Source organism: Triturus cristatus, chromosome 12, assembly GCF_964204655.1.
Source record: "Triturus cristatus chromosome 12, aTriCri1.1, whole genome shotgun sequence".
Classification (NCBI taxonomy): domain Eukaryota; kingdom Metazoa; phylum Chordata; class Amphibia; order Caudata; family Salamandridae; genus Triturus; species Triturus cristatus.
Window position 1 is genome coordinate 144,327,535 of NC_140595.1, and position 25,010 is coordinate 144,352,544.

The 25,010-nt window shown below is 46.0% G+C and overlaps 1 protein-coding gene across 7 annotated transcripts in view; it reads left to right on the forward strand.

Moving 5' to 3' along the window:
- LOC146772931 (SLAM family member 9-like) overlaps positions 1-25,010 on the forward strand; it is a 369,703-nt gene that overhangs the window by 85,672 nt on the left and 259,021 nt on the right. For 6 of the 7 annotated variants that reach the window (XM_085638229.1, XM_085638231.1, XM_085638228.1 and 3 more), the window contains exon 2: positions 12,499-12,834. The exons of the other annotated variant lie outside the window; for it this stretch is intronic. In XM_085638229.1, the coding sequence (XP_085494355.1) occupies positions 12,499-12,834 (336 nt within the window). The remainder of the gene's footprint in view (positions 1-12,498; positions 12,835-25,010) is intronic. 7 annotated transcript variants of the gene reach the window in all.

Here is a 25,010-nt window from a genome sequence, read left to right on the forward strand (position 1 = left end):
TTGAAACATCCACATCTAGTCACTCAACACCATATTGCTACCAATGTGCTCACCATTGTGTCCAAAAATGGAAATAAAAGGTATAAAGAATATAAAAACTAACAATATTTTGAAATCTCACCTATGGAAAGGCCAGGTCTCAAATCGTGGTCCCATCTCTTGCTGTACCATTTATTAATTGACCCAATCTATGTTTGCAGGTTTAGTAGTGTTACTTCTACAATCCCACACATCTAATCCACCATTCAAAAGAGCTATCATGCACTATATATCAAGCCCAAATACTGTCCCCTAATGTGCCTTCTTACCTGGTTATATCCACATCCACTCAACATCATGTTGCTGCAAATGTGCTCACCATTTTGTCCGAAAATGAAAATAAAAGGTATCCAGAATATAAATACTAGCAATATTCAAAAACCTCACCTATGGAAAGGCCAGGTCTTGATCCGTGGTCCTATCCCTTGCCATATCATCTCCTCGTCACCTTTAGCACCACAACCAAGAGCGTAGGACTGATGGGAAACCTCTTGGGGATTTAGAACTCACTCAGGCTAGAGTGCAGGTGTGGGTCCAGGATAGTGGGAGCCTGTTATATCCTTGTGGCTCTGAACAGGAGGCCTGGCCTCTGAGGGTCCAAGGCAGGCTCCAGGCAGCAAAGCAGTCCTTCCAGGCACAGCAGCAGTCTAGCAAAGTGTACAGCAGGTCACAGCAGCAGGCAATCCTCTGAGAGCTCTTCTGCAGGTCTATTAGTGTACTGAAAAGTAGGTGTGGAGATCCTATTTTTATACACTGGTGCCCTTCTGGAAGATGGGAGAAACTTCTGGAAAGGTTCTTTGAACTGCATGCAATTTCCTGACTCCCCTGCGTGCCTCTAAGCTGGCTGCAGTGGCAATACAGGGTTGTTAGGCCCTTTGAGTGGAGGCAGAGCACAAGCTACTCAGGTGTAAGTAGGGCTGTGCTTAGCAAAGTCCCCTCCATCCTGCCAGCAGATGGTCTATTCAGGCACACTAATCCCTCTATTGTGTGACTGTCTGGGAGGAATTCCCAAAGTCTGACAATTACACCCTGTCATGTGACTCAGGCCAGGCTACAGGCACAAAAGAGATAAGGGTTGAAAAAATGCCAACTTTCTAAAAGTATATCAACACAATAATAAACCTTGAGGATTTATTTAATTTATATTAATCAATTAAATAGTCACCGTAGTGAGCATCATTTCAAAAAGGAACTCAGAAGAAACCACGATTCATTCTTTTGTATTATTTTTATATCAAAGTGTTTCTTTTTTTGAACGATAAATTTTTCACATTTGTAATATATGCAAACATCAAATGAAATTTATTTGCATTGAAGAAGTGTCACCGCGTCGACGTTTCGGTCTCCTCAAGTATTAATCACCGAGACCATCATCAGGACTCAAGTTGCACCACGTGTCTATCATAAAAATACCATAAAAATACACATATAAAATTTCAACATCTGAGTTCATCTATTACTGTTGTCACTACAATGAAGGAAAACAGGTGTATCCCATGTAAACCACCCGATATAGTGTGTCAGTGTTCAGTACAGTTTGCATATATTACAAATGTGAAAAATTTATCGTTTTTCTTATGACCAACTGTGGGTGGTTCATACCTATGATAAAGTGTCAGTAACTACTGTAATAAGTTGTGGAATAAGACAGTAGTTTTTGTTGCCAATGTTTGAATTGTATTATGTTTCTTTATCAAATCAATGGAAAGTGTTCAAACGTTCAAAAAAAGAAACACTTTGATATAAAAATAATACAAAAGAATGAATCGTGGTTTCTTCTGAGTTCCTTTTTGAAATGATGCTCACTACGGTGACTATTTAATTGATTAATATAAATTAAATAAATCCTCAAGGTTTATTATTGTGTTGATATATTATACCCAATCACTTGGGGTCTAGTGGGTTGCCCTATTGTTGTGTAACTTTCTAAAAGTGGCATTTTCAAAATTGTAATAAAAAACCTGACTTTACCATTAAAGAGGGTTTATCATTACAATTTAATTGGTATCAAACATGACATATCTAACTCCTCTCAATTAGGAATTACAGCTTATTAAATGTAACGAGGATTCCCCAATGTTTTCCTGTGGGAGGGGAAGGCCTCATAGTAGCGAAAACACTAATTTTTGAGTTTTTCACTACCAGGACATATAAAACTTAAAAGTACATGTCCAACCTTTTAACTATAATGCTCCACAATAGTGGGAGAAGCAGTTGCTTTTGCATACCCTCAGCTTTCCTTTATATGTCAAATTCAAGACAATATGAGGGTGCACTTACCATGTTTTTGTACCTTGACTTAGGTCATGCTTTAGAGTTCATAATATACCCCATAAACGCCACTGATCTAGTTAGTTTCTAATCTTCCCATAGGTACTGATAATAAAGAAAACACACAGTGGAACCAGCAGGCATAGTTAATTATTTAAATTTGGTAAACATCCTTTCCCACAAATCCTTTTCCCCGCTGGCAATTACAACGCGGTCGTTACAAAGACCGCGTTGTAACAACGCATGCAATTAGTTCGCAAGTCGCAACAACGACTTGCAGAGGGGTCAGAAGGTGTTGGATTTAAAATCCAACACCTTCCCTACTGTTGCATAAACTGGAGTTGGAATTGTATATTATGCTATTCCAACATCCAGCACCCCCCTTAGAGCAAGTCGTTGTTACGACTTGTGGAGTGATGGTATACGCAACGACCGCGTTGTAATTGCCTGCGGGGAAAAAGAATGCACAGTAAGGTGGCATATTCTTTAATATCGGTTAGTACATAAGTGCTCCACTAATAAATTGTGTTGAGCCTGCCCACTCTCACTAGGTGCAGTGGGTGAGGATCCAATGATAAAGCATGCCTCAGGTGGTACCTGTGGCTGAGGATCCTACAAAATAATCTAAGGGATTTCCAGTGTCTCCCTACTAACACTCGGAAAGGGGCAAGAGAATGGTAGGTGCTACCTCCCATTGTGTTGAATTTAACCTTTTAACTACATAGCACTCTGCCCAGTGGACTATCCAAGGCCTAACTTAGGGGTGACAAATATGTAATAAAAGGAAATTTAAGGCTTGGCAAGTGAGTTTAAATGCCAAGTCGACATGGAAGTGCAACATTGCATTCAGGCTGCAATGGCAGGCCTGGGACATGTTTTAGAGAGCTACTTAGGTGAGTGGCTCAATAAGTGGTGCAGACCCACTGGTAGCATTAAATTAAATATTCCAGTTAAGTAGATGATAATCAATCCATGTTTAGGGGAGTGAGCACAAGCCCTTTAGAATTGGTTAGCAGTGGTAAAGTGCACAGAGTTCGAAGGTCAACAAAAAGCAAAACTCCAGCAAAAAATGGCGGAAAGTAGGCAAAATGTTTGGGAAAAGACAACTCTATTGCCAACGGGTCTAACTCTTGTGTGCACATAAATGCAATGTAATAGTGACAAAATGACTGCGGGGAGACTGCAGTCAGCATGAAGAGCTCTGCACATATATAAAAATGAGAGAGGCCTTTCTTTTTACGTGCGGAGTTCCTCGTCCTGCCTGTAGAGTCTCTTTGGTCATAAAGTTACTATTAAATTAGTTTTGTGCACACGAATCAGGTCCTAAGTGTCCATCATGAGTGGGGGACACCTCTCAATTTGTAATTAACAACTGAGATAAAAAGGATCAATCTAGACTATTGGAAATCCCCAGACTTAGTGAATTGTTATTTTCTATATTTATTCTGTGACGTGGGAGGTGTGATAAATACCGCAGTGGGCAATGGTATATTATTTTCCCATATCTTTATTTGTGCTGATAAATTATCAAGAATGCACATCATATGTGAATATACATGTATGTGTTTCCATTCCTATAGTAAGAGCGGTATTGCTTTGTATGCTATTGCAGTATTCACTAGCCCAGACTCAGCATGTTGCCTTTTCATAACATTTTCCTGCACAGGTAACGTCTTTTTTTTAATTGTGAGGTTCTAAACTGGTGCCCAATTGCCATATACATTTTAAAAGAAGCAACATGGAAGGGAGTACAGAGTGATTGACCAAGAGGGCACATGCAGATGGGAGTCACAGCAGCAGACAACCAAGTGGAGGTGTGCCTTTAAGAGAAATCAGGAGTGAGTGCTTTAAAGCAAAGAGGTGTTACTGGACAAGATGACTTTCAGCCCTTCGGGAGAATGCTTGCCTTTAGTATTTTTGTAAAAGAATGAGTGCTGGTGCCCAAAGTTCTGGTCAGAAGCCCACGGCTGGCCCTATTAAATGTCAGTGCTACAAATACCAAGACTGCATTGTCCCGAACCCACCTCTAGGCCTCTTCATCCCACAGCCATACACTTCTTGCCCCTTCATCTCACTTCTGCAGGTTCCTTCTTCTTTCTTTTGTAAAAATGTTGTCATCTTTCTCTTCCTCCATCTTTCTACTTTATTTTTTTTTCCTATTTTGCTTTGGGGGAATATCTGATCAGGAAAAGTAAATGCCGGTCCCTACGTTCACTGGCTCAAGTAAAGCACTGGTTGCTGCATGGTGTATATAGCTTAGTTGTTTTTTTAAATTCTTTTTATTGGGATTTTTCATCATACAAAAAGATCTGTAATACAGCATAGTATGCACATGCGCTGGTAATAATGATAGTAGTGGTAACAGGAGTTGCTTTTAAATTTAGCAAGTGTTATATGCATTTCAGGTAGTAATTGGAGTCCTAATACAACATTAGATCACATCATAAAATTCGATACCAAAACATTTTTATAGTCGAATAACTGGGTGCAGGGCGGGGTCAGAGGCAATTACAGTGAGCAATGTGGCTAATCATGCATGGCGGGCTTAGGGGGGCAAAGCGTGAAATATCGAAGTTGGGGGTTCAGTGGCCAGTACCATAGCTCAAGTATGGTAAAGGGACATTTTGCGGGTTGATAGGGGACGCGGAGCACTACCTTAGTGCAGTCTCGGGTCGGGTGGCATATAGGTTAGGGTGACCAGAATTTTAAAGCCAAAAACGGGGACATTTCACAAAAATAGTAGAAGGACTACAATTTTACTTCAAGCGATGAGAGCGCTCATCAGCAGAGAATTACAGAACAGGCAGTAAGAACATACATAAAATCCAATTTTTAAACCCAGTAGCTTGTCTGATAATTAAATAGCTTTCCTGAAACAACTGCTAACTATCCCTGCTTTGTAAAACATAAAAAACATCTCCCACCGTTTTCAGTCGACCCTCTCTAAAAACCGGGACACGAGCTAAATTTCTTCAAATCTGCTGGGACATCAGGTGAAAACTGGGACCGTCCTGGCAAAACGGGGACGCCTGGCCACCCTAATATAGGTGTGGAGAGGAGAGTGTGAGTCTAAGTGGCTCCTACAGAGAGAGCTGGAGAGGCATCGTCCGGGGAGGGTCTGCCGGGGTGGAGAGGTGCAAGGGGGAAGAAGCGGGTCTCATTCAGGGGAGAGGGCAAATCTGCGAATGCGACGTGTATTTTTCGTAATGGAGAGCTGTACCCTCAGTGGTTCCTCACTTCCGCATCGCACCCCATCATGCCTCTAAAAACAGGGCGGTGGGGGATTTCCAGTGCATTGTAAGTGTTCTTTTGGCTAATAGCAACGCTAGGCCAGCAAATCGGGTGTGGACAATGTGGCGTTTTCTACATTAAAAAATGCCAAGGGCACATGCGTCCCAGGAGGTAAGGTCAGTGAGACGTGACGTCATACAGCGTGGTATGTATACCTTGCAAAAGCTGTGAAGTCTAGGGTAAGACCATAGCATATGTCGAAGATCGGCCTCATCTGATCAGTGATGGGGGCAGGTCAGATTTGCTGTAGGAAAATGCCTGTTAAGTTGCGTCAGAGTTAAATAGGTATGGTGTAATACATGAATCTGTATATTCTTGAATCTAGTGTTTCTCGAGACACTGTGTGGAAATGCCAGCACCTGAGCCCAACTCCTTGTCATGGAACACCATTCCTATGCATCTTCCCACTTGGCATGAAGGGGGCACAGGGAAATACCAGCGTGGCTATGAATCGCTTTGTAGAGCCATGTGATCAAGCGCTGGCCATCACCCATGGTAAGATTTGTTTGTAACACATTATGGTGGGGGCGCTCTTCATCCCTAGTCCTCCACAGCCTATAACATGTATTATGAAGTTGGTGATAGGTTAAAAACTGACTGGCAGGGAGGTTAAAGTCCGTTTGAAGCTGGAGAAAAAGAGAGCAGGTGATAGTCTACAAACAAATCACCAGCTATGATGAGTGCGCAATCTGCCAGCTACGCAATGCTGTGGTAGAGTTTGAGCCTGGGTATCATGGAAGGCTTACCAGGGGGAACTCCGGAGCATATAGGACATGTCTATTGAGAGTGCCAATCCATTCATTTGGAGGCTGCCTGTACTTGAAGTGAAAGCAGAGTCAGGAGTCGTATGTGGGGGTGAGATGGTTCTGATTGCGGTGGGACTGAGGCCAGGAGATGATGGCAAGACTCATTAAGGTTTCGGCCAGCTTCTCACCTGGTGATCCATTGTAGCTGGGCTGCTAGGAAATACAATTTGAAGGAAGGGGCACCTAACCCACCCTTGTTGGATGGTAATTACAACTTCCGCAGAGCAATCCTGCTTCAGCCATTTCCCCACGTAAGTTCAGTTAATAGAGAGTCGAGGTCCCTAAAAACGTCCTTGGGAGTAGTCACTGGGAGATTGTTGAAGTAATACCAAACTCAAGGCAGGATCACCATCTTCGATAGCACAATCCTCCCTCTAGGGGTGAATGGCAATTTCGTCCAGGAGGATATTAAGGGTTTTAGCAATTCCAACTCCTACGCAGGTTGCCATCAAAAAGGTCAGTTGGGGTGTAATAAATTTGGATTCCCAGATATCGGACTGCAGAGTTGTGCTAGGTGAGGGGAGCTCCATCTATGATGAGTTCATGTGGGTTGAGGTTATTGTGGAGAAGTGTGGCTCACTGGTTAGAGTAGGCAGACCTGGAAGCAGAGGTCAGCCCGGGACCAGGGTTCAATTCCCGGCTCGACTGGGTCTTGAGTCCATAAATTGTCCATGGACTCGATAATTCTCGCTCCAGTGCATACTCAATTCATGGGTTCACACTCTGCGACTCTGGGCAATAGCTTGCTTAATCTCCACAATGGCCCCTCGCGGCGGGATGCCTGGCTTTCACCTTGTGGATGCCCTGCTGGGTTATCTCACAGGGGAATACCAGGACGGGTTCCCTAAGCAAGCGCTTAGAGACCGGTTGGTGATTTGCGCTATATAAATATCTGTACATTTACATTTACATTGTGTGGTGGTTAAATGGCGGAATTACTCCAGTTGACCCGTAGTCCAGATACCCTAGGGAATGATTGCAACACGGTGTGGATGGGGTTGGGGTCCTCCCGGACATCTCAGAGGAAGAGAAGGATGTAATTTGCATATAGTGACACTGCATGTGTCCCATCAGGGAGGGGGATACCCCATTGTGCGTCGTCCGTGGGGAGTCAGAAAGGCTTCATGGCCACATGAAAAGTAAGGGTGAAAGTGGACACCCTTGTCGAGAACTGCATTCTAACGGGAACGCCCCCGATATGAGATGGCCCACCTGAACCCACGAGAGCAGTTTCACATCCAAGGAGTCATGTGTACGCAAGGAGATGTGCACCTGTGCCCATTCGCGTGATGATGTGAAAAAGGTAAGACCAGTCCACGGAGTCAAAGGCTTCTCCAGGTCTAGCACCAGGCACACCAAGAAACAGTGGCGGTGCATCCATTGGGGCGCAGGGGCGGAGCCCCACTTAACGCATGCACGCAACGTGGTGTGCTTGCAGCAAATCCAGCAATTAAGCTCAGCTCTGCCTCTTACTGTGTAGCGGCCGGGAGTCGGGACATCAAGGGGGTTGGGCCGGGGGGCGGGCGAGCACTGACACTGACTGACAGCGGCTCGCAATGTAGTTGCGCATGCTCGAGTTTGTCTCACGACAAGCACGAGCATGCGCATTCGCCGCACTGTCTGCCATGTACTATGTACTGAGAGGAGGGGGCCGAGAGGCCGAGGGTTACCTCATGCAGCAGCCCCTTCTCTCGGTATCCGGGTGAGCCCTATCCGTGCTCTTTAGCCAATCCAGGGCAGGCGCTGCTAATGCAGCGTCTCTGGATGGCTGAGAGCCTGAGACAGTCTCAGACCCCGCGCGGCAGCCTAGGACGAAACTGCATTGGGTGCCGCGCAACTATGGCCAATCACTGTGGCTTATGTCTGAACACAGTGACAGTGATTGGCCATGAGGTGCGCAGCGCACTCTCTGCAGTCCGTCGCGTCATCACGCACGCGGTGCCACACTGTCTGCATACACACCTCGTGGTGGCGGTGTACAGTGTGTGTCAGCTCTCCCGGACCCGTCGTGACTCGTGTGACTCGTGTGACGGTCGTCGAAGACTCGTGACTGTCTGACGTGACTGCCAGTGCCATCGTGACCGTGGTGTTTGTCGAGAAAGGTAAATTAGATTCTGTTCTCTGTTGAGATTCTAGGTGGTGCGGACATGCATCTACATTGCTGCTAAAAGCGGGAGAATGGGGCCTTGAATCGGGTTACGTTATGTGTGGGCTTTGGAAGTGCATGCTGCTGCAGGATCGGACATTTGAAACGCAAATGCACGTTTTCGTACATGCCAACATTTCAGAAGAGCAAAGTGGGAGATGTAAAAAAAAAAAATCGGGAGAATGGGGCCTTGAATCGGGTTACTGTCATGTGTCACACATGACAGTAACCCGATTCAAGGCCCCATTCTCCCGATTTTTTTTTTTACATCTCCCACTTTGCTCTTCTGAAATGTTGGCATGTACGAAAACGTGCATGCATTTGCGTTTCAAATGTCCGATCCTGCAGCAGCACACTTACAAAGCCCACACATGATGTGTGGGCTTTGTAAGTGTGCTGCTGCAGGATCGGACATTTGAAACGCAAATGCACGTTTTCGTTACTACACCATCAAGTGCACCAGGCTCACAAATAAGCTCTTTGACGGGTTGCAAAGTCCTCTCCGCTGAGCTGAGCTGTCAGACTGTGCCCGCACCTAAAGGTGCATGAGCACAAACGCCAGCTTGAAAAAAACTACATTGGTTCTCAGTGGACATAAGCTCCATCAACAAGTCCTATTCAGGTAGATGGTTAAGATACACATGCCTTCAAAGTCTAATACCATACAGAATCCTGCTTTCTGCATCAGCACACTTTGTTACCCAATGAGCGTTCAATCGGATTAAACATGGAGACCTGGGCTCTAGATTGTGGAATGCATTCAACCCACACTTAAGGGGAGAGCCCGAAAACATGATTTTTAGAAGTGCTCCATCTTGGCTTCAATTAAACTATTTGCAGCTGGTGATAGCATTGAAGAATATCGAGCTGCGCCCACTGTCATTGATTCTTCTTTAAATTTCCCACTGAATACCAGCATAAACACCGTGGAACATCTAAAGTGCCTCGAAGTGTGTTCTCTGCTCCTCACATCCTCTTTATAAATGGCCACATAAGAAATTAGTGGTAAGACACACTGCAGCTTACCTTACCTTTGCTTTACCTCACTCAGAACGTTAGTATTGAATTTGCACCGCCATCTCCTAATGACATAGTCCATCATGACCACTTGAGTTCACATGGCCACTATGCATGCAGGTGATGACTGTGCTGAATGCCTTGTGGCTAGATGAGCCACGAGGCATAACACGAGCTACGTACATCTTTGAAAATTAGATTTTTTGTAATAAGAGTTTGAAGTTATATGATAAATTACGGGACAAACATGCTGTTGCAAAGGGATGTTTAGATGGTGGAAAATGAAAAGGTATGTAGTCAGGAAGCAGAGGACTTTAGGTTGGAAAAATTCAAAGCAGCACACTGCTTTGCCATGCAGGACTCAGCAGCATAAAGACAAGACGTCATGCAGACATGGGGAGAATGTGAAAAGGCAATGAACTAAAAACAGAAGAGGCCATTATTGTTGAAATGGGACTGACCATTATTTGAAGTTAACTAAAAGTGTGAATATAAAACTGAAATTAGCCAAATATCAGATTTTAGGATTGTTATGTTTTATGCTAAGTAACGTTGTACTGTAATACAGTCCTTTATAGGTATTTATTTATTCCAGTTATTTGACCTAATGCTTTTCTAGATCGCTTCTAGGCTGCATTGGCATTAATATACTTTACATAAAAAAGCATAATGCATCGAAAGGGGGATCTGCATACTAAAACTAAGATGACATCGAGTAAAAGCATCCATTATAAAATGTTTAATGCGCACTGACTGTGGCCATGCAGGTAACAAAATTAAAATAGAAAGCAACTGTTTTCAGAGTTAAACATAAGTTTATTCAGAAGACCTTGAGATCTGGGAGCATAAAGTCAAGTAGAGGATGCTTCGAGAAGCCTTCCTGCTTTCTCAAATTTGCTTGAAAATGCACCATTTCTCTTCTCTTTTTTCAAAATTTTCTTGGGGGGAGAGCCCCCCCGAACCCTCCTTATAGGGGTTTGGGCTCGCTCGCTACGCTCGCTCGCAACGGTGAAGTATTCCAACCATTTTACGCCCACCACTTTCAAATGTCACCAGACGCCCCTGCCAAGAAAGGATAGCAATCCTGCACCTGGTCCTGAACGTGGAAAGGCACTGAAGGCTGTGGGAAGTGCTGTGCCCGGGGACAACCCCGTTTTGATCTGGGTGGATGAGATCCGACAGGATTTGAGCATATCGAGCAGATAATATCTTTCTCAGGATCTTATAACCTGCCCACATCATAGCAATGGGGCGCATGATGTTTATAGCTTAGTTGAGGATACATGGTGTTTTGAAGGTGAGACCAGATAGGGAAGCGAATGTAGTTCTTAGTGTCCGAGAAATTCTGTCATGTTGGTGAGGCCTTTGATGAGCTGGCACTGCATTATGAACTGTTGTCATGTCATGTTTTAATCTCTTTATAGAGCGCTTGTACACAGTTGCTTGTTTACATTTGAAAAATACATAATTTTAAAATCTAACAATGACCAGGACAAAACGGTGGAAGATACTTAATTATTAATTAGTCATGTTTCCAGCTGGCATCTAAAACAGAGTAGATTTGTTTCTGCCCTCAAACTCAAAAGAAAAAAGTGCCACATGGTGTCCATGAAGAACATTCTGGTCATACTGGTGGCAAGCAAGAATTGTGTTGCTTATCTGTAGGGTTGCGCCTGTTATTAGTAGGAAACTGTATTGGCCAGAAAGGAGGGTGATCTGAGGTGTAGAATTTTATAGACATGTGTTAGGATCTGAAAGGCGACCTAAGATCGAATGGGTAGCCGGTTTAGTGTTCGTGGTTCTGTTAACATATGAAAGCACTTAGACTGCAGCATTTTAAGAAAGTTGCAGTTAACATAGGTTTTCGTCTGGAGATTCAATGTAGATCGAATTTGTGAAGTCAGGCTGTCATTGAATGATAATGTTTACTGCTGGTGCATGCAAAGAGGGATCACTGAAAGAAAGAAATATTTTTAGAAAGCCAGGGTGGATGAAACAGATGTGAACCACATTTGTAGATTGGGCTTCTCGGAACACTGTGCTGTTCAAGGGAACTCTTCAATGTAACACTCCTGTCGAAGGATGTAGGGGCTGGCCATTATATCTGGCCTATATGTTGTTACCCATTCCACAACGTTGAAGTGGAAGTAAATACGGTCTTGTCTTGCTTTGGTTGGAATTATCTAGAGGAAGTTGTCCGCCATCATTACTTGACAAAGGGGATAACTTCCTTTAAAGGGCTTGTCTTTTGTGCACTATATAGGGTAAAAATAAGTTGAGTATCATAAGCTTAGAAACATCAGCATGCTTGAAAAAAGCATTTACCTTAAAGGAGCAGTTGGGCAACTTGCCACTTGTACACGTTAAAGATGTTAAACAGAAAGGCTGAGAGTATTACATCCTTGCTGTACCATGCAGTCTCTGTCACATGCCAACGAAGAGTGTGATATACACTTCAGGACTGTTCAGTCATGCCCACTGCTTCCAGGGTCTTAATGAGGTGTAAGGTGCATCCCTTAGATGTTTGCCAGCAAAGCTTTGCTACCTTCAAGATGAAACAAGACTAATGCCCATGTGGTTGCCTCAATATCAGTTTCTAGAACCAAGGGTTTCATATTGTGGAGCATGGTAAATCGGCGCAAGGTGGCATTTGCTTTGTGTGCCATATAGGTATTGAGCTGTATTGCATTATTAAGCTGAGCTTGGCAGTACTGTAGAAGCCATACGTTGTTGTGGAGTAGGCAAGGGGCAAGCCAACCAGATTCAAGAGTTAAATAAACACATTTACATTTAAATATGAGATTATTTTAGAATTACAACAACTCAGAACCGCACAGGGGTGCAGCAAAAGCACAGTATGTTTCAATTATTAAATATGCCATCTTTTCAAATCAGTACTTTGCATTTTTCATTTTTTTTCTTACCCAGGCGTCATCATTGGTAGCGCAAAAGAATCCCCTCGTGATGTGAATGGAATTGTGGGAGGTTCAGTCCTGCTTTCTCTTGTAATTCCACAAGGACAAAGTATCTTTGAGGTGCGTTGGAAATCGGTTACTAATTATGCACGCCTCGGTGACTTCAAAGGCAGGACATTTGAGCCATTCCATCTTGCCAATCCTACAATTACTCAGAGACTAGACATGGAGAATGCAAGAACTCTAAGGATAACCAATCTGACAAGGAATGACAGCGGGATCTATAGAGCAGAGGTTCAGTATGAGAGTGGATATAATGAGGAAAAGGAATTTCAGCTCAAGGTCTATGGTGAGTGACTCGTTTAAATATATTTTTATAAATCTAAGAAAGCCGAAGCTGGACTGTGGATTGTAAACAAGAGCACTTCTGCAGCAGTGGAAATCATTTTCAAGTAGGTCTTGAGCAGTTAGCTGCCTTCTCTTCTAGGGCATAGTGGTAACAGGGAATACCCATAGCTCACTGACTCCCACTGAGGGAAAACTAAGAATTCTGAACAGGACATGGATGTAAAATTGTGCCCCTGCTTCTAATAAATGAATAGAGTGTAATTGTAATCCTGATGAATTGAGAAAATGGCTTTTTGCTATCCAGGTTTATTAACATGGAGCAGGTTATTATTTTCTCTTCTTGTATAGTCTTTCTTTTTAGTCTTGTCTATCTGATAGACAGAGTAGAGTAAGATCATGTTCTCACTCAGAAGACCTGCAAGTTCTTTGTGTCTGACAGCAGACATTTGCTCTGGGATCCTCTTGAAAGAGGTGTTACAAAGAGTTCCTAATGGCTATGTGGAAATTTGTCAAATAAACTAATCAAGTACCTCCACTTTACTGGCACAGTAAGATTGAACACATGAGGAACATTAAAAGTGCTCCACAAATGGGACTCCATACACCACATAAGTGTAGTCACCAAAAATGGACTGTTGCCCTACCATGTTCAGCCCTTAGGTCCATCCCGGCAGATAGGAAAATGAATAAATCATACACACACAGTCCACACACAAACACCTACCTAACACCTACATACACAATACCAACCCTCCATTATATTTCACTGTACTAGCAGCCTCTAGTGGGCCAACCTGCGTTCTCCATGTCTCAATCTGAAAACTGCCTAGGCTTGTTGAAAAAGAAACGGTAGCACTTAAACAAGATGAACCAGGACCAAAAAATTAGATGCTGCCATTAAGTCTCAGGGTTCACATGAAACAGACTCTTAGCACTCAGAACTGCAACAATTGATTGTCACTCGCACAAACCTATAATCACAAGACGCAGAACCTGCCAGTCTCATGACCAATTTGATTATTCTTATGGAGCTTGTGGCCAATGATGTTCAAGGACCCAAAGAGATGTGACAGTTTTTTATCACAGGGTTTGCAATCATTAAAGAATTCCAGCCCATACATTTGTTAAAAAAGACGGCAAAACTGTAATTCAGAAGGAGTGGGATATTCCAGTTGACATAAAAGATGATCTTAAACACATTGATCAGTCAGTTTCAGAAAGTGGTGCTGTTCAAAGTGTGGATTCATCAGAATTGTTTTCACAGTTGCTGTATGATCCAGAGAAATGCAGTTGTGCACTATAGATTCAAAATAAATATTTAGGTGGATTGTTGCCCATCCCCAAAATTGAAGACCTTTTAGCAAAAATTAGTTATTCAAAATGTTTCTTTCCAATTCGTCTCACATCAGCATACCATGAAATAGTCTTAACTGAAGACTGTAGGGTCCTTCTTTAGAATTTTCCAATTTGATACTCCTTCACAAATATGATAGATACTCCATCAACCTTTTTACAAGTAAATTATATCCTAATGCACATGTAATACAGTGGATAGGTATCCATCATGGTTAAAGAGATTGCATGTCCACCAAACTCTAAATCAGGCTAGAGGCCTTTACCTACATGCAGTGCATCCTATAGCCAATAAAAAATGTTTCAGCTTAACAGGATCATATGGTAAGAACTGTGCATGAGCATAATTTGACTCTTGAAAATGGTTTCAATATTTCATCATTATGTGGCATGACAGGTAAAAAAGACAAATGTGATTTTCTTTACAAATATAATTGAGTGATGGGACATTGAGTAACTCTCTGGAGGGAATAAAATCAAAGCATGATCTGCTGAGCGCCATGAAGAATTCTCCTATTCCATCCAATAAAGAACTGATAAAAAATGATGCACATTTCAAACCTGGATTTGCCTTCATTTCTGATCCTATGAAAAGATTACTTTGTAAGAGTATTATTTTCAGGTGGGGAGAGGAGGAATAATTGCAATTTGCACAGATCAAATCCATGATCATAAAACCCCCTGCTAACTGCAGATGGTAGCTGTGTGGGTATTGATGCTGTTCTACCCAAATTGCCGCTAGTAAAGAACATTCTATTGGATTTCCATCAAAATGCCCAAAACACGCTGGACTTTATTGCAGCACAATAAAAATGGAAGCTTTTGTGAAGTACCACACCTGAATGGTGAAGTGTTGTGTTGCTGTGTGTTGTGTTGTTGTGTTGCACGCACATAGTGAGTGTGTGCTGACTGTGTGTCTGTTTTGAAATAAAGTACACTGGTTAAAAGATAGAAGGGCTTCAGTCTTGAACAGGCGCCCACACCTAGTGTTTGTGCTGAATGCTTGTCTGCTTGTAAGAGTACAATGCATAGAGATATTAGTGCTGAATAGAAAGTGGTGTGCTATTAATGTAAACTGAGTGTGTGTGTGCCTGCAATGGTACATTATATGGAGGGCCCTGGGTTCCGAATAGGGAAACCCCAGGCCTGTGGAAGATATGAGGAGGAGAGGATTCCACCAGACAAATTTCTATATTGTTGCTGAGAGCTGGAGGGAGCAGACTCCCTTTGCAATTCAAAGACTGCTCGTAGATTTAGTGCTAGAACACAAGTAAGGGGCCTGTACACATCTCAGGCAGGAAGATGGGGATGATAAGAGATTCATAAACAGTAGGACTGTGGGTTTGGGATTAACCCTTAGATGCACATATCACTATGGCTGACATCCAGGTGTAAACTCTGGTCACTCCCATGAATTATGTTGTGGAAATCAGCTTCAGAGTCACACCTGTTGTAGCAGACCTCTTTCCTGAAGGAAGAAGAAAAGGAGAAGTGCCCACTTCAAAAGAAGCAGAACTCCAACTTAAAACTTCAAAGACCCAGATCCTAAATCGCATTTGGTGTCTGGTGAAGGACCATAAGAAGGAGAGGTTGAGTCCCCAAATGTTTTTCACCTGCTAAGCAGCAAGACGTCTGTGTGAGAAGGAGAAGCTCTGCAAGACTTCTGTCTGAGACCAGGACTGTACACCAAGGCCTAAATAAGATCACTTGCCCTGGAGCCTGGAGCACAAGCACCTGCATGCTTTAATGATCAGTGTACCCCGTGTGGAAGAACAGATTTTTGGTAGAGCAAGGTCCAGTGATGAGTCCTACTATAAAGACTCTGTGCAAGGTGTGAGGATTTGGCTGTGTACCAATCGGACTGTTGTCCATGTGCATGATCGTTTTTGGCAACCCTCATATGTGAGGAGATGGCTGCCATAGACTGAGCATGTGTTGAGTGCTGTGTGGGGCTTGCTACACCTGTACCGCCACGCTACGGTGACCCCGTATGCCAAGAGGCCACCGGTAAAGGGCCATTTCAAGGAGTTCCAATACTTGTGATCGTCTTTACTGGGCCGCTGAGGCTAGAAGAGCCTGCAACTGTATCACCACAGTAACTACCTGTATGCCAGGAGGGGCTGCCAGTACCAACGTTGCCTAATGGTTTAGGCCACCGCCCGAATTAAAGACTGAGGCTACGACTTGCAGGTTGGACCTGCACTGCAAAGGAACTGCCCCAACTCACCACAAAGGACTGCCAGAGGTGCCATTGGTGAAATAGCATTCTTGCTGTCTCCAGTCAGAAGCTAAAGAAAGAACCCACCCCCTCCGTTAAAAAAGCTGATTTATGCTTCGACAACTCGAAGACCTCCAGTAGCACTGCTCAGGAGAGAGAGCCTGCTTCATCGGGTGCTGCTGCGTGAGCAGTGAGCAGTCCGACTCCTCCGAATTCAGCAGAACTCTCGGGTATGCATTGAAGGTTCACGCTGCATCACTGAACTCTTCTGAGATGCGAGAGCAGGTAAGACGTGAACTGGGCCAGTTGAACCCTGGGGAACTCACTATTAATGGTGCTGCTGCACCGTGGACACTTTTGACAGAAATCCTGAAGAGTCTAAAGGGAAATCTTGTGTATGCCTAATAATTTGCATTCTCTGATGTGGCCACCAGTGAACGGAGGATAACTACGGAACACGTTGCACGAAGGAGTGTGGGACAGGGATTTGCCTGACAACTTCCAGAGACCAACCTAAAGAGGGACATTGATTTATTGTTCATACAGTTTGCACTTTGAATAATGAGTTGTGTTCACTGACCTGTAGCTAAGCCCCCTCCCTAGGGAGCCTTTGACTGCTTGACCAGAGCTACAACTGAAAAGTCAACAGCAGAAGGGGTTTTGGCCCAGTTGCTCTGGATCAATAGTAGGTCATACCACAGGACATCAGGAGTAAAAGGCTTCAACCACCATCAACTTTTGGGTAATAGGAATACTGTCCGGCACTATAGTCTCAGTTACTGGTCCCCATCAGTGTAGTAGATACAATACTTAAAAAACTTTCCTGAGAAGTTTACCAACAACACACATTAAAGATTCTTGTACTGAGTCTTGTGTCTTTCTTTTTATTTTATTCCTTCGATGAGACAGTTATCACAGAAATACCGCCAAGCACTACAGCCAAGACGTGTTTCGCGCTCTCTGGTGCTTTTTCAGGGCTCCTTAATTACTTATTGTGGTTCAATGGGCTAAATCATGCCACTCGAGTCAAGTCTTCAGTCTGTTGTATTTGGATAAAAAACCCACAAAAATCCAGATAGCGTGGATTTTACACTTGTTCCATAGTTCCTATTCTTGATTTAATATTCTTAACATCACCTTCCACTCGTTCCACAAATTGAGATTATGTAGTAATTTGTATCAAATATTTTTCAGTCACTTCCATATAAACTTTGTGTGTGAGTGAATGTATTGGACAATGAGTGCATGTGTGAATGGTTGTATAGGTGGGTACAGGGATGCTTGAGTGCTTATATGGATGAGTGAGTATGTGGTATGTGACAGGCTGTATAGGTGATTGACTGGTTGTATGAGTGGCTGAATGGGTGAGTGAATGGTTGTGTATGTGGCTGTATGAGTGAGTGAGTCTGTGTGTGTGTGGCTCTATGGAGGAGTGAGTGGTTGTGTGAGCACTGGTATAGGTCTGTGAATGGGTATGTCAGTGGTTGTACGGGTGTGTGAGTGGGCATATTAGAGGTTGTATGGGGTGTGTGAGTGGTTCTGTGGATGATATCATCAGTGCTGTCATGTGAGATGTAATCAGTGATGTCATGAGTGATGTCACTGACCATGTCATGAGTGATCTAATTTGTGAGGTCATAAGCAGTTCATTGCAGGGGAGTAAGTTATAGCTATCTCAGGTAACTATAACTGCTGAATTTCTATGGTTTTGTATGAGAGAAATCTGACCCCAAATATAATGTCCTTGTAACCTTTGGTTTTTGTAACGCCCTGAACGTCTCAGGATCGTTTAACAGACACGACAATGAGGACGCAACCACTAGTGAAGGGTTAGTTGTTTTAATGAAGGCAAATATAATACAAAGAATAAACAAGTTATAGTCACTGGAATCCTCCAGGCTAAGTACGTTACCAGCCCACAGCACGGATGGTCCTAACCGTCCTCTGCATATACGCCGGTCCCGGCGTATGCCAACAGAGGGCAGAAATGAAATGGCCGACAATGCCAATCGGTAGGCTGTGAGGGGCACGAAGAGTGTTGGGGAGAATCGAGGAGTCAGGGAAACACCCAGCCGGGGTCTCTACCTGAAGGGAGCAGCCGCTCAACCTCTTCCTCAGACTGCACCGGGACGCGGAGTCACCTCCTGGTGATGCGTCACCGATACCCCAATCACAAGCAAGAAGACTGAACCGAGAGCAGCCGCTCGATCGATCCTGTGGACTTCCGAGTCTGTAACGTGGCAAACACCTCCTGGTGTGCGTTACAGCTGGCAGTCCCTGTGTCTCTGGTCGGGCTGGGAGTTACGACTCCAACCAGCAAAAGCGCCACTGCGCTTGGACTCAGCCGAGTCAAAAAGCGAAGCTCAATGGTTGACCGGTAGAGCTTCCGGGTCCTTCACAGGTGACGATGGGGCAAGACACGGCCCAGGGAGTAACGACTCGACCTACCTCCGTTCTTGCCTTACTGGAGCACCACTCCGGAACACTGCTCTTCACGAAGCAGGTACGTCGGTGTGAACACAATATCCGACAGCGTTGTACCTCCCGGTTCCTCCCTTTATAGGGCGTGTTTTCCTTGAGTTATGTAACAGCTCTCCTGTTTACATAAGGGCGTGTTTCCTTGAGTTATGTAACAGCTCTCCTGTTTACATAAGGGCGTGTTTCCCTTGAGTTATGTAACAGCTCTCCTGTTTACATAAGGGCGTGTTTCCCTTGAGTTATGTAACAGCTCTCCTGTTTACATAAGGGCGTGTTTTCCTTGAGTTATGTAACAGCTCTCCATTTTACATAAGGGCGTGTTTCCCTTGTATGACAGGAATTCTTGACAGTACATCCTCCCTCTCAGCGGCTCCCCACGGGTCCAGCGCTGGCAGGAAAACGCCGATGGAACAAGGAGACCAAGCGCGGAGCATGAACCCCTTCAGCCGGTTCCCATGAATGCTCCTCCGGGCCATAGCCTTTCCACGCAACCAGGTACCACAGCTTCCCCCTGCGCCATTTGGACGCCCGTATGCCCGACACTTCATACTCCACCTCCGACTCCACGCATACCGGCCGAGGTGTCCCAGACGGCTTGGAGGGTGCTGGTTTGAGCAATGATACATGAAAGACAGGGTGTATCCGCAATGACTGGGGCAAGCACACCTTCACGTTCACGGGACCCATACACTTGGTAATTCGATAGGGGCCCATATACTTGGGATGGAACACACTGTTCTTTCGAAACCTCATGTTTCTTGTGGATATCCAGACGTAGTCTCCAGTGCGGTACAGTGGCCCGGGCCTTCTCTTCCTGTCTGCCGCAGCCTTGTATCTTCTCTTGGCCTCTATTAGGACAGCCCTTGAGCGCATCAACGTGTCTTTTATGTGTGCCACCCTGTCCGCTGTGGCGGGAATCCTGTCCTCTCTGAACGGATGTAGAAATGGCAAGAACCTGGGATGTTGGCCATAGTTGCTATAGAACGGAGATGACTGTGTGGAGCTGTGAGTGGCGTTGTTATAGGCTATCTCTGCAACCCATAGCAAGTCGACCCATTCTTCCCTGCCCTGGTCCACAAAACATCGCAGATACTGTTTGAGCGTTTGGTTCAGGCGCTCGGTTTGGCCGTCCGTTTGAGGGTGGTAGCTGGTGGACAGGGCGGTCTTAACATGCAGCGCAGTGCACCAAGTCTTCCAGAATTGCGCAGTAAACTGCGACCCCCGGTCCGACACGATCACCCCAGGTAATCCATGCAGTCGTACCACATTCTTTAGGAGTAGTGACGCCAATTCCCCGGCCGTAGGGACTCTCTTGCAGGGGATGAAGTGCCCCATTTTCGTCAAGTAATCCACCACCACCAGTATTGCCGTCATCCCCTGGTCTACCGGTAGGCCCACCACGAAGTCCAGTGATATGCTATCCCATGGTCTATCCGGGGTTGGAAGTGGATGTAAGAGCCCTTGGGTTCGGCCATGGTCGGCCTTCATGGTAGCACACGTAGGACACTCCTGTCCCCACCTCCTGACATCCACTCTCATGGTTGGCCACCAGAAATGCCGTCCCATGCTAGCCACCGTTTTTTCAAAGCCCAAATGACCTGCACATGGAGAGTCATGGCACCAGATGAATGCTTGTTTCCTTAGCCTAGGCGTGGGTATCAATAGGCACCTGCCCTTCAGGGGTATCCCGTCCTTCAGCTGCCATTCTCTGTGACTGAGGAGCCACCTCCGCCATGCGAATGACCTGATCCCTCTCTTTATTCCCCTCAGGAAAGTATCCGGTTGGATAACCCCCAATACCATCCTCGGGGAAATGATGGAACGCTCGGTCGCAGGCAATGGTTCCTTAACTGCAGATTGACGAGACAGGGCGTCCGCCTTTCGGTTTTCCGTCCCCGGCCGATATGTGATGCGGAAGTTGAACCCCGCAAAGAAGATCATCCACCGCAGCTGCCTGGGAGAAAGGTGTCTAGTGGCAGTCATGAACTGTAGGTTCCGATGGTCCGTGTACACCGATACCACATGTCTTGCCCCCATCAACCAATGCCTCCATTCGGTGAAGGCGTCCTTGATTGCGAGAAGCTCCTTCTCTGCAATATGGTAGTTGCGTTCGGCGTCGTTGAGTTTGCGGGACATGTACGCAACGGGATGAAGCACCCCTGTGTCGTGGTTGCGTTGGGACAAGATAGCCCCCAGCGCCACATCCGACGCGTCCGCTTCCACCACGTAGGGGAGATCCGGATCGGGGTGAGCCAACACCGGCGCCTTACCAAAGGCGCTTTTCAGGGCCTCAAAGGCTTTGTTCGCTTCAGGGGACCAGACAAACTCCTTGGACTTCCTCAGTAGCTGTGTGATTGGGGCCACCACTCCTGAAAATCCATCTATGAACCGCCTGTAAAAGTTGGCGAAGCCAATGAAACTTTGGACGTCCTTCACGCTTTGGGGCACCGGCCATTCTTTCACCGCCTTGATCTTTCGTTCTGCCATCTCCTGTCCCTCTGGACTCAGCATCACTCCGAGGAATTCCACGGATGTGACGTGGAAGTCACACTTGCTGAGTTTACAAAACAGCATGTTTTCCCTCAGCTTTTGGAGCACAGCTTTGACGTGGTGTACGTGCTCCTCCACACTGGACGAATAGATGAGGATGTCGTCGATATATACGACCACGTAGATATCCAACTCCTCTCTGAATACCTCATTCAAAAAGTACTGAAAGGCTGCCGGGGCGTTGCACAGACCGAACGGCATGACGAGGTACTCAAAAAGGCCGAACCTGGTCTTAAAGGCGGTCTTCCACTCGTCTCCGTCCCTCATGCGCACCAGATGGTATGCCCCTTTCAAATCCAACTTGGTGTAGATACGAGCTTTCTTGACCTGTTCCAGAAGTACACTGATGAGAGGCAAGGGGTACCGATTTTTTATGGTTATCGCATTCAATGCCCTAAAGTCCACACAGGCTCTCAGCTCCCCATTAGCCTTCGGGATGAAGAAGAGTGGCGAGGCGGCCGGAGACTTGGACGGGCGGATGAATCCTAGCTTGAGGAGTTTATCCAGGTACCCCCGGAGATGCACGTTTTCAGGCTCCGTCAGGGCATACAGCCTGCCGCTGGGAACGCTGGCCCCTGGCACCAGGTCGATCTGGCAGTCAAACTGTCTATGTGGTGGTAGCACTTCCGCCTTCACCTCATCAAATACATCCTCAAAACTGTGATAAGCCTGGGGGAGAGCCACATCTTTTTCTGCCGCTGTAGCCACCGTCTGACTCCCGCTCTCATCTGCGTCAAGGGATTCCGTTCTTATTCCACAATGCAGGATGCAATACGGTGACGTCATTTCGATGCGATGTGTTGGCCAATCCACAAAGGGGTTGTGTTTCTGTAGCCACGGCAATCCCAATATGACGCCATATTGGGGCGCTCGGATGATGTTAAAATCGATTTGTTCCAAATGGTTCCACCCATATCTCATCGGAAGGACCCCCGTGTGCTGCCCGATGGGCCCCGTCACCAATCGCCTTCCGTCTACAGCATAGACGTCTTCGGGTACAGCTTTGGGAAGAAGCACTAGCCCTAGCCTGCATGCCTCGTTGTGGTCCATAAACATGCCAGTGGCCCCTGAATCCACCATGGCCACAACGGGTATCCACTGGTCATGCACTCCCACGTGCACCGTGATAAACAGGTGTCGTTGTCCCTTAGTGACCGAGTTGGAAAGTGAAGGGATGGATGAGTGACTCCGAGATGTCCCTTCTCTGGTCTTGGAGTCCTCTAGTTTTCCGCCGGTATGTCCACCACGGCTGTTACTGACCGGTTGGCCCGATAACGTGACGTCTTCGGTTTGGCAGGGCATTCACGTACGTAGTGGCCTTTTTTGCCACAATATAGGCACAATCCTTGTTTACGGCGTGACTCTTTCTCCGTGGCTGTGAGGCTCGCTCGTATTGCGCCGATGTCCATGGGTTCTCCCTTGGATGCGGTGGAAGTTTCAGGACTTCCCACCGTCACATAGGATGGAAGGGATTTTCCTTTTCTCCCATGATCCCCCTTTCTTTCACTTAGCCTATGTTCCAGCCGTAATACCAGGTTGATAAGGCCCTCACATGTCTTGGGTTGAGGGTCAATATGAGCCACGGCGTCCTTGAGCTCATCGCACAGCCCTTGATGGAAGAGCGCCGTCTGTTTAGCAACAGGCCACTTGGTTTCCGCAACCAGCCTTCGGAACGCGTTGAGATACTGCACCAGGTCGTTGGATCCCTGTCTCAACTCAAGCATTTCACGGTCCGCCGTGTACGAGTCAGCCCTTCTGTCGAATACCTTCAGGAATTCCTCGCGAAAAGCACCCCAATCACATAAGAGGGGGTCGTCCCTGCTCACCAGAGGTACGGCCCATTGTGCCGCGTTTCCAGCCAAATAGGATATAAGGAAAGCCACACGAGCCTGACTCGTGGGGAACGCCTTTGGTTTGCACGATAAATGTAGCGCCACTTGTGTGAGGAATACCTGCACTGTGTTAGGATCCCCACTGTACCTCTCTGGTGTCGCCAAGGGGATGGCTACCGGCATTTCCACTACTACCGCAGGGGTCTGATTCGTGAGGGAGGTGCTGGGCGTGAGCGGGTCCAATTGGATAGCATCCAGTCTGGCTTTTACATCGGCTGTTTCTTGCCTAGAGGCAGCCACTTCAACTTGCATGGCCGCTAAAGCAGCCAGCACATCATCAAGTGTTGCCATGTCTGTTATCGACCGGGAGACAGTTAGTGTTATTAAGGTCGGATATTTTGTAACGCCCTGAACGTCTCAGGATCGTTTAACAGACACGACAATGAGGACGCAACCACTAGTGAAGGGTTAGTTGTTTTAATGAAGGCAAATATAATACAAAGAATAAACAAGTTATAGTCACTGGAATCCTCCAGGCTAAGTACGTTACCAGCCCACAGCACGGATGGTCCTAACCGTCCTCTGCATATACGCCGGTCCCGGCGTATGCCAACAGAGGGCAGAAATGAAATGGCCGACAATGCCAATCGGTAGGCTGTGAGGGGCACGAAGAGTGTTGGGGAGAATCGAGGAGTCAGGGAAACACCCAGCCGGGGTCTCTACCTGAAGGGAGCAGCCGCTCAACCTCTTCCTCAGACTGCACCGGGACGCGGAGTCACCTCCTGGTGATGCGTCACCGATACCCCAATCACAAGCAAGAAGACTGAACCGAGAGCAGCCGCTCGATCGATCCTGTGGACTTCCGAGTCTGTAACGCGGCAAACACCTCCTGGTGTGCGTTACAGCTGGCAGTCCCTGTGTCTCTGGTCGGGCTGGGAGTTACGACTCCAACCAGCAAAAGCGCCACTGCGCTTGGACTCAGCCGAGTCAAAAAGCGAAGCTCAATGGTTGACCGGTAGAGCTTCCGGGTCCTTCACAGGTGACGATGGGGCAAGACACGGCCCAGGGAGTAACGACTCGACCTACCTCCGTTCTTGCCTTACTGGAGCACCACTCCGGAACACTGCTCTTCACGAAGCAGGTACGTCGGTGTGAACACAATATCCGACAGCGTTGTACCTCCCGGTTCCTCCCTTTATAGGGCGTGTTTTCCTTGAGTTATGTAACAGCTCTCCTGTTTACATAAGGGCGTGTTTCCTTGAGTTATGTAACAGCTCTCCTGTTTACATAAGGGCGTGTTTCCCTTGAGTTATGTAACAGCTCTCCTGTTTACATAAGGGCGTGTTTCCCTTGAGTTATGTAACAGCTCTCCTGTTTACATAAGGGCGTGTTTTCCTTGAGTTATGTAACAGCTCTCCATTTTACATAAGGGCGTGTTTCCCTTGTATGACAGGAATTCTTGACAGTTTTTCAGTGAATTTCAAATTTAAAAAAATTATATTTTCTAACTATAATGTCCCTTTAACCTTTGTTTTTTCAGTTAATTTCTATGTTTTTTTTGACTAGTAGTCACATTTGCAGAGTGGTGGAGAAAGGGGGCTGGACCTCTGACCAACTCTCAGGAATCCAGCTGTGTAGGACTTACAGGAGGTACCAGGAGGGCTTCTTGGCCCCCAAGGTCCCTCAGGAGTAAAGTGGACTTCATGCCCCAACCAGTAGTGCACCACGATCTGCGTTTGTAGAGTG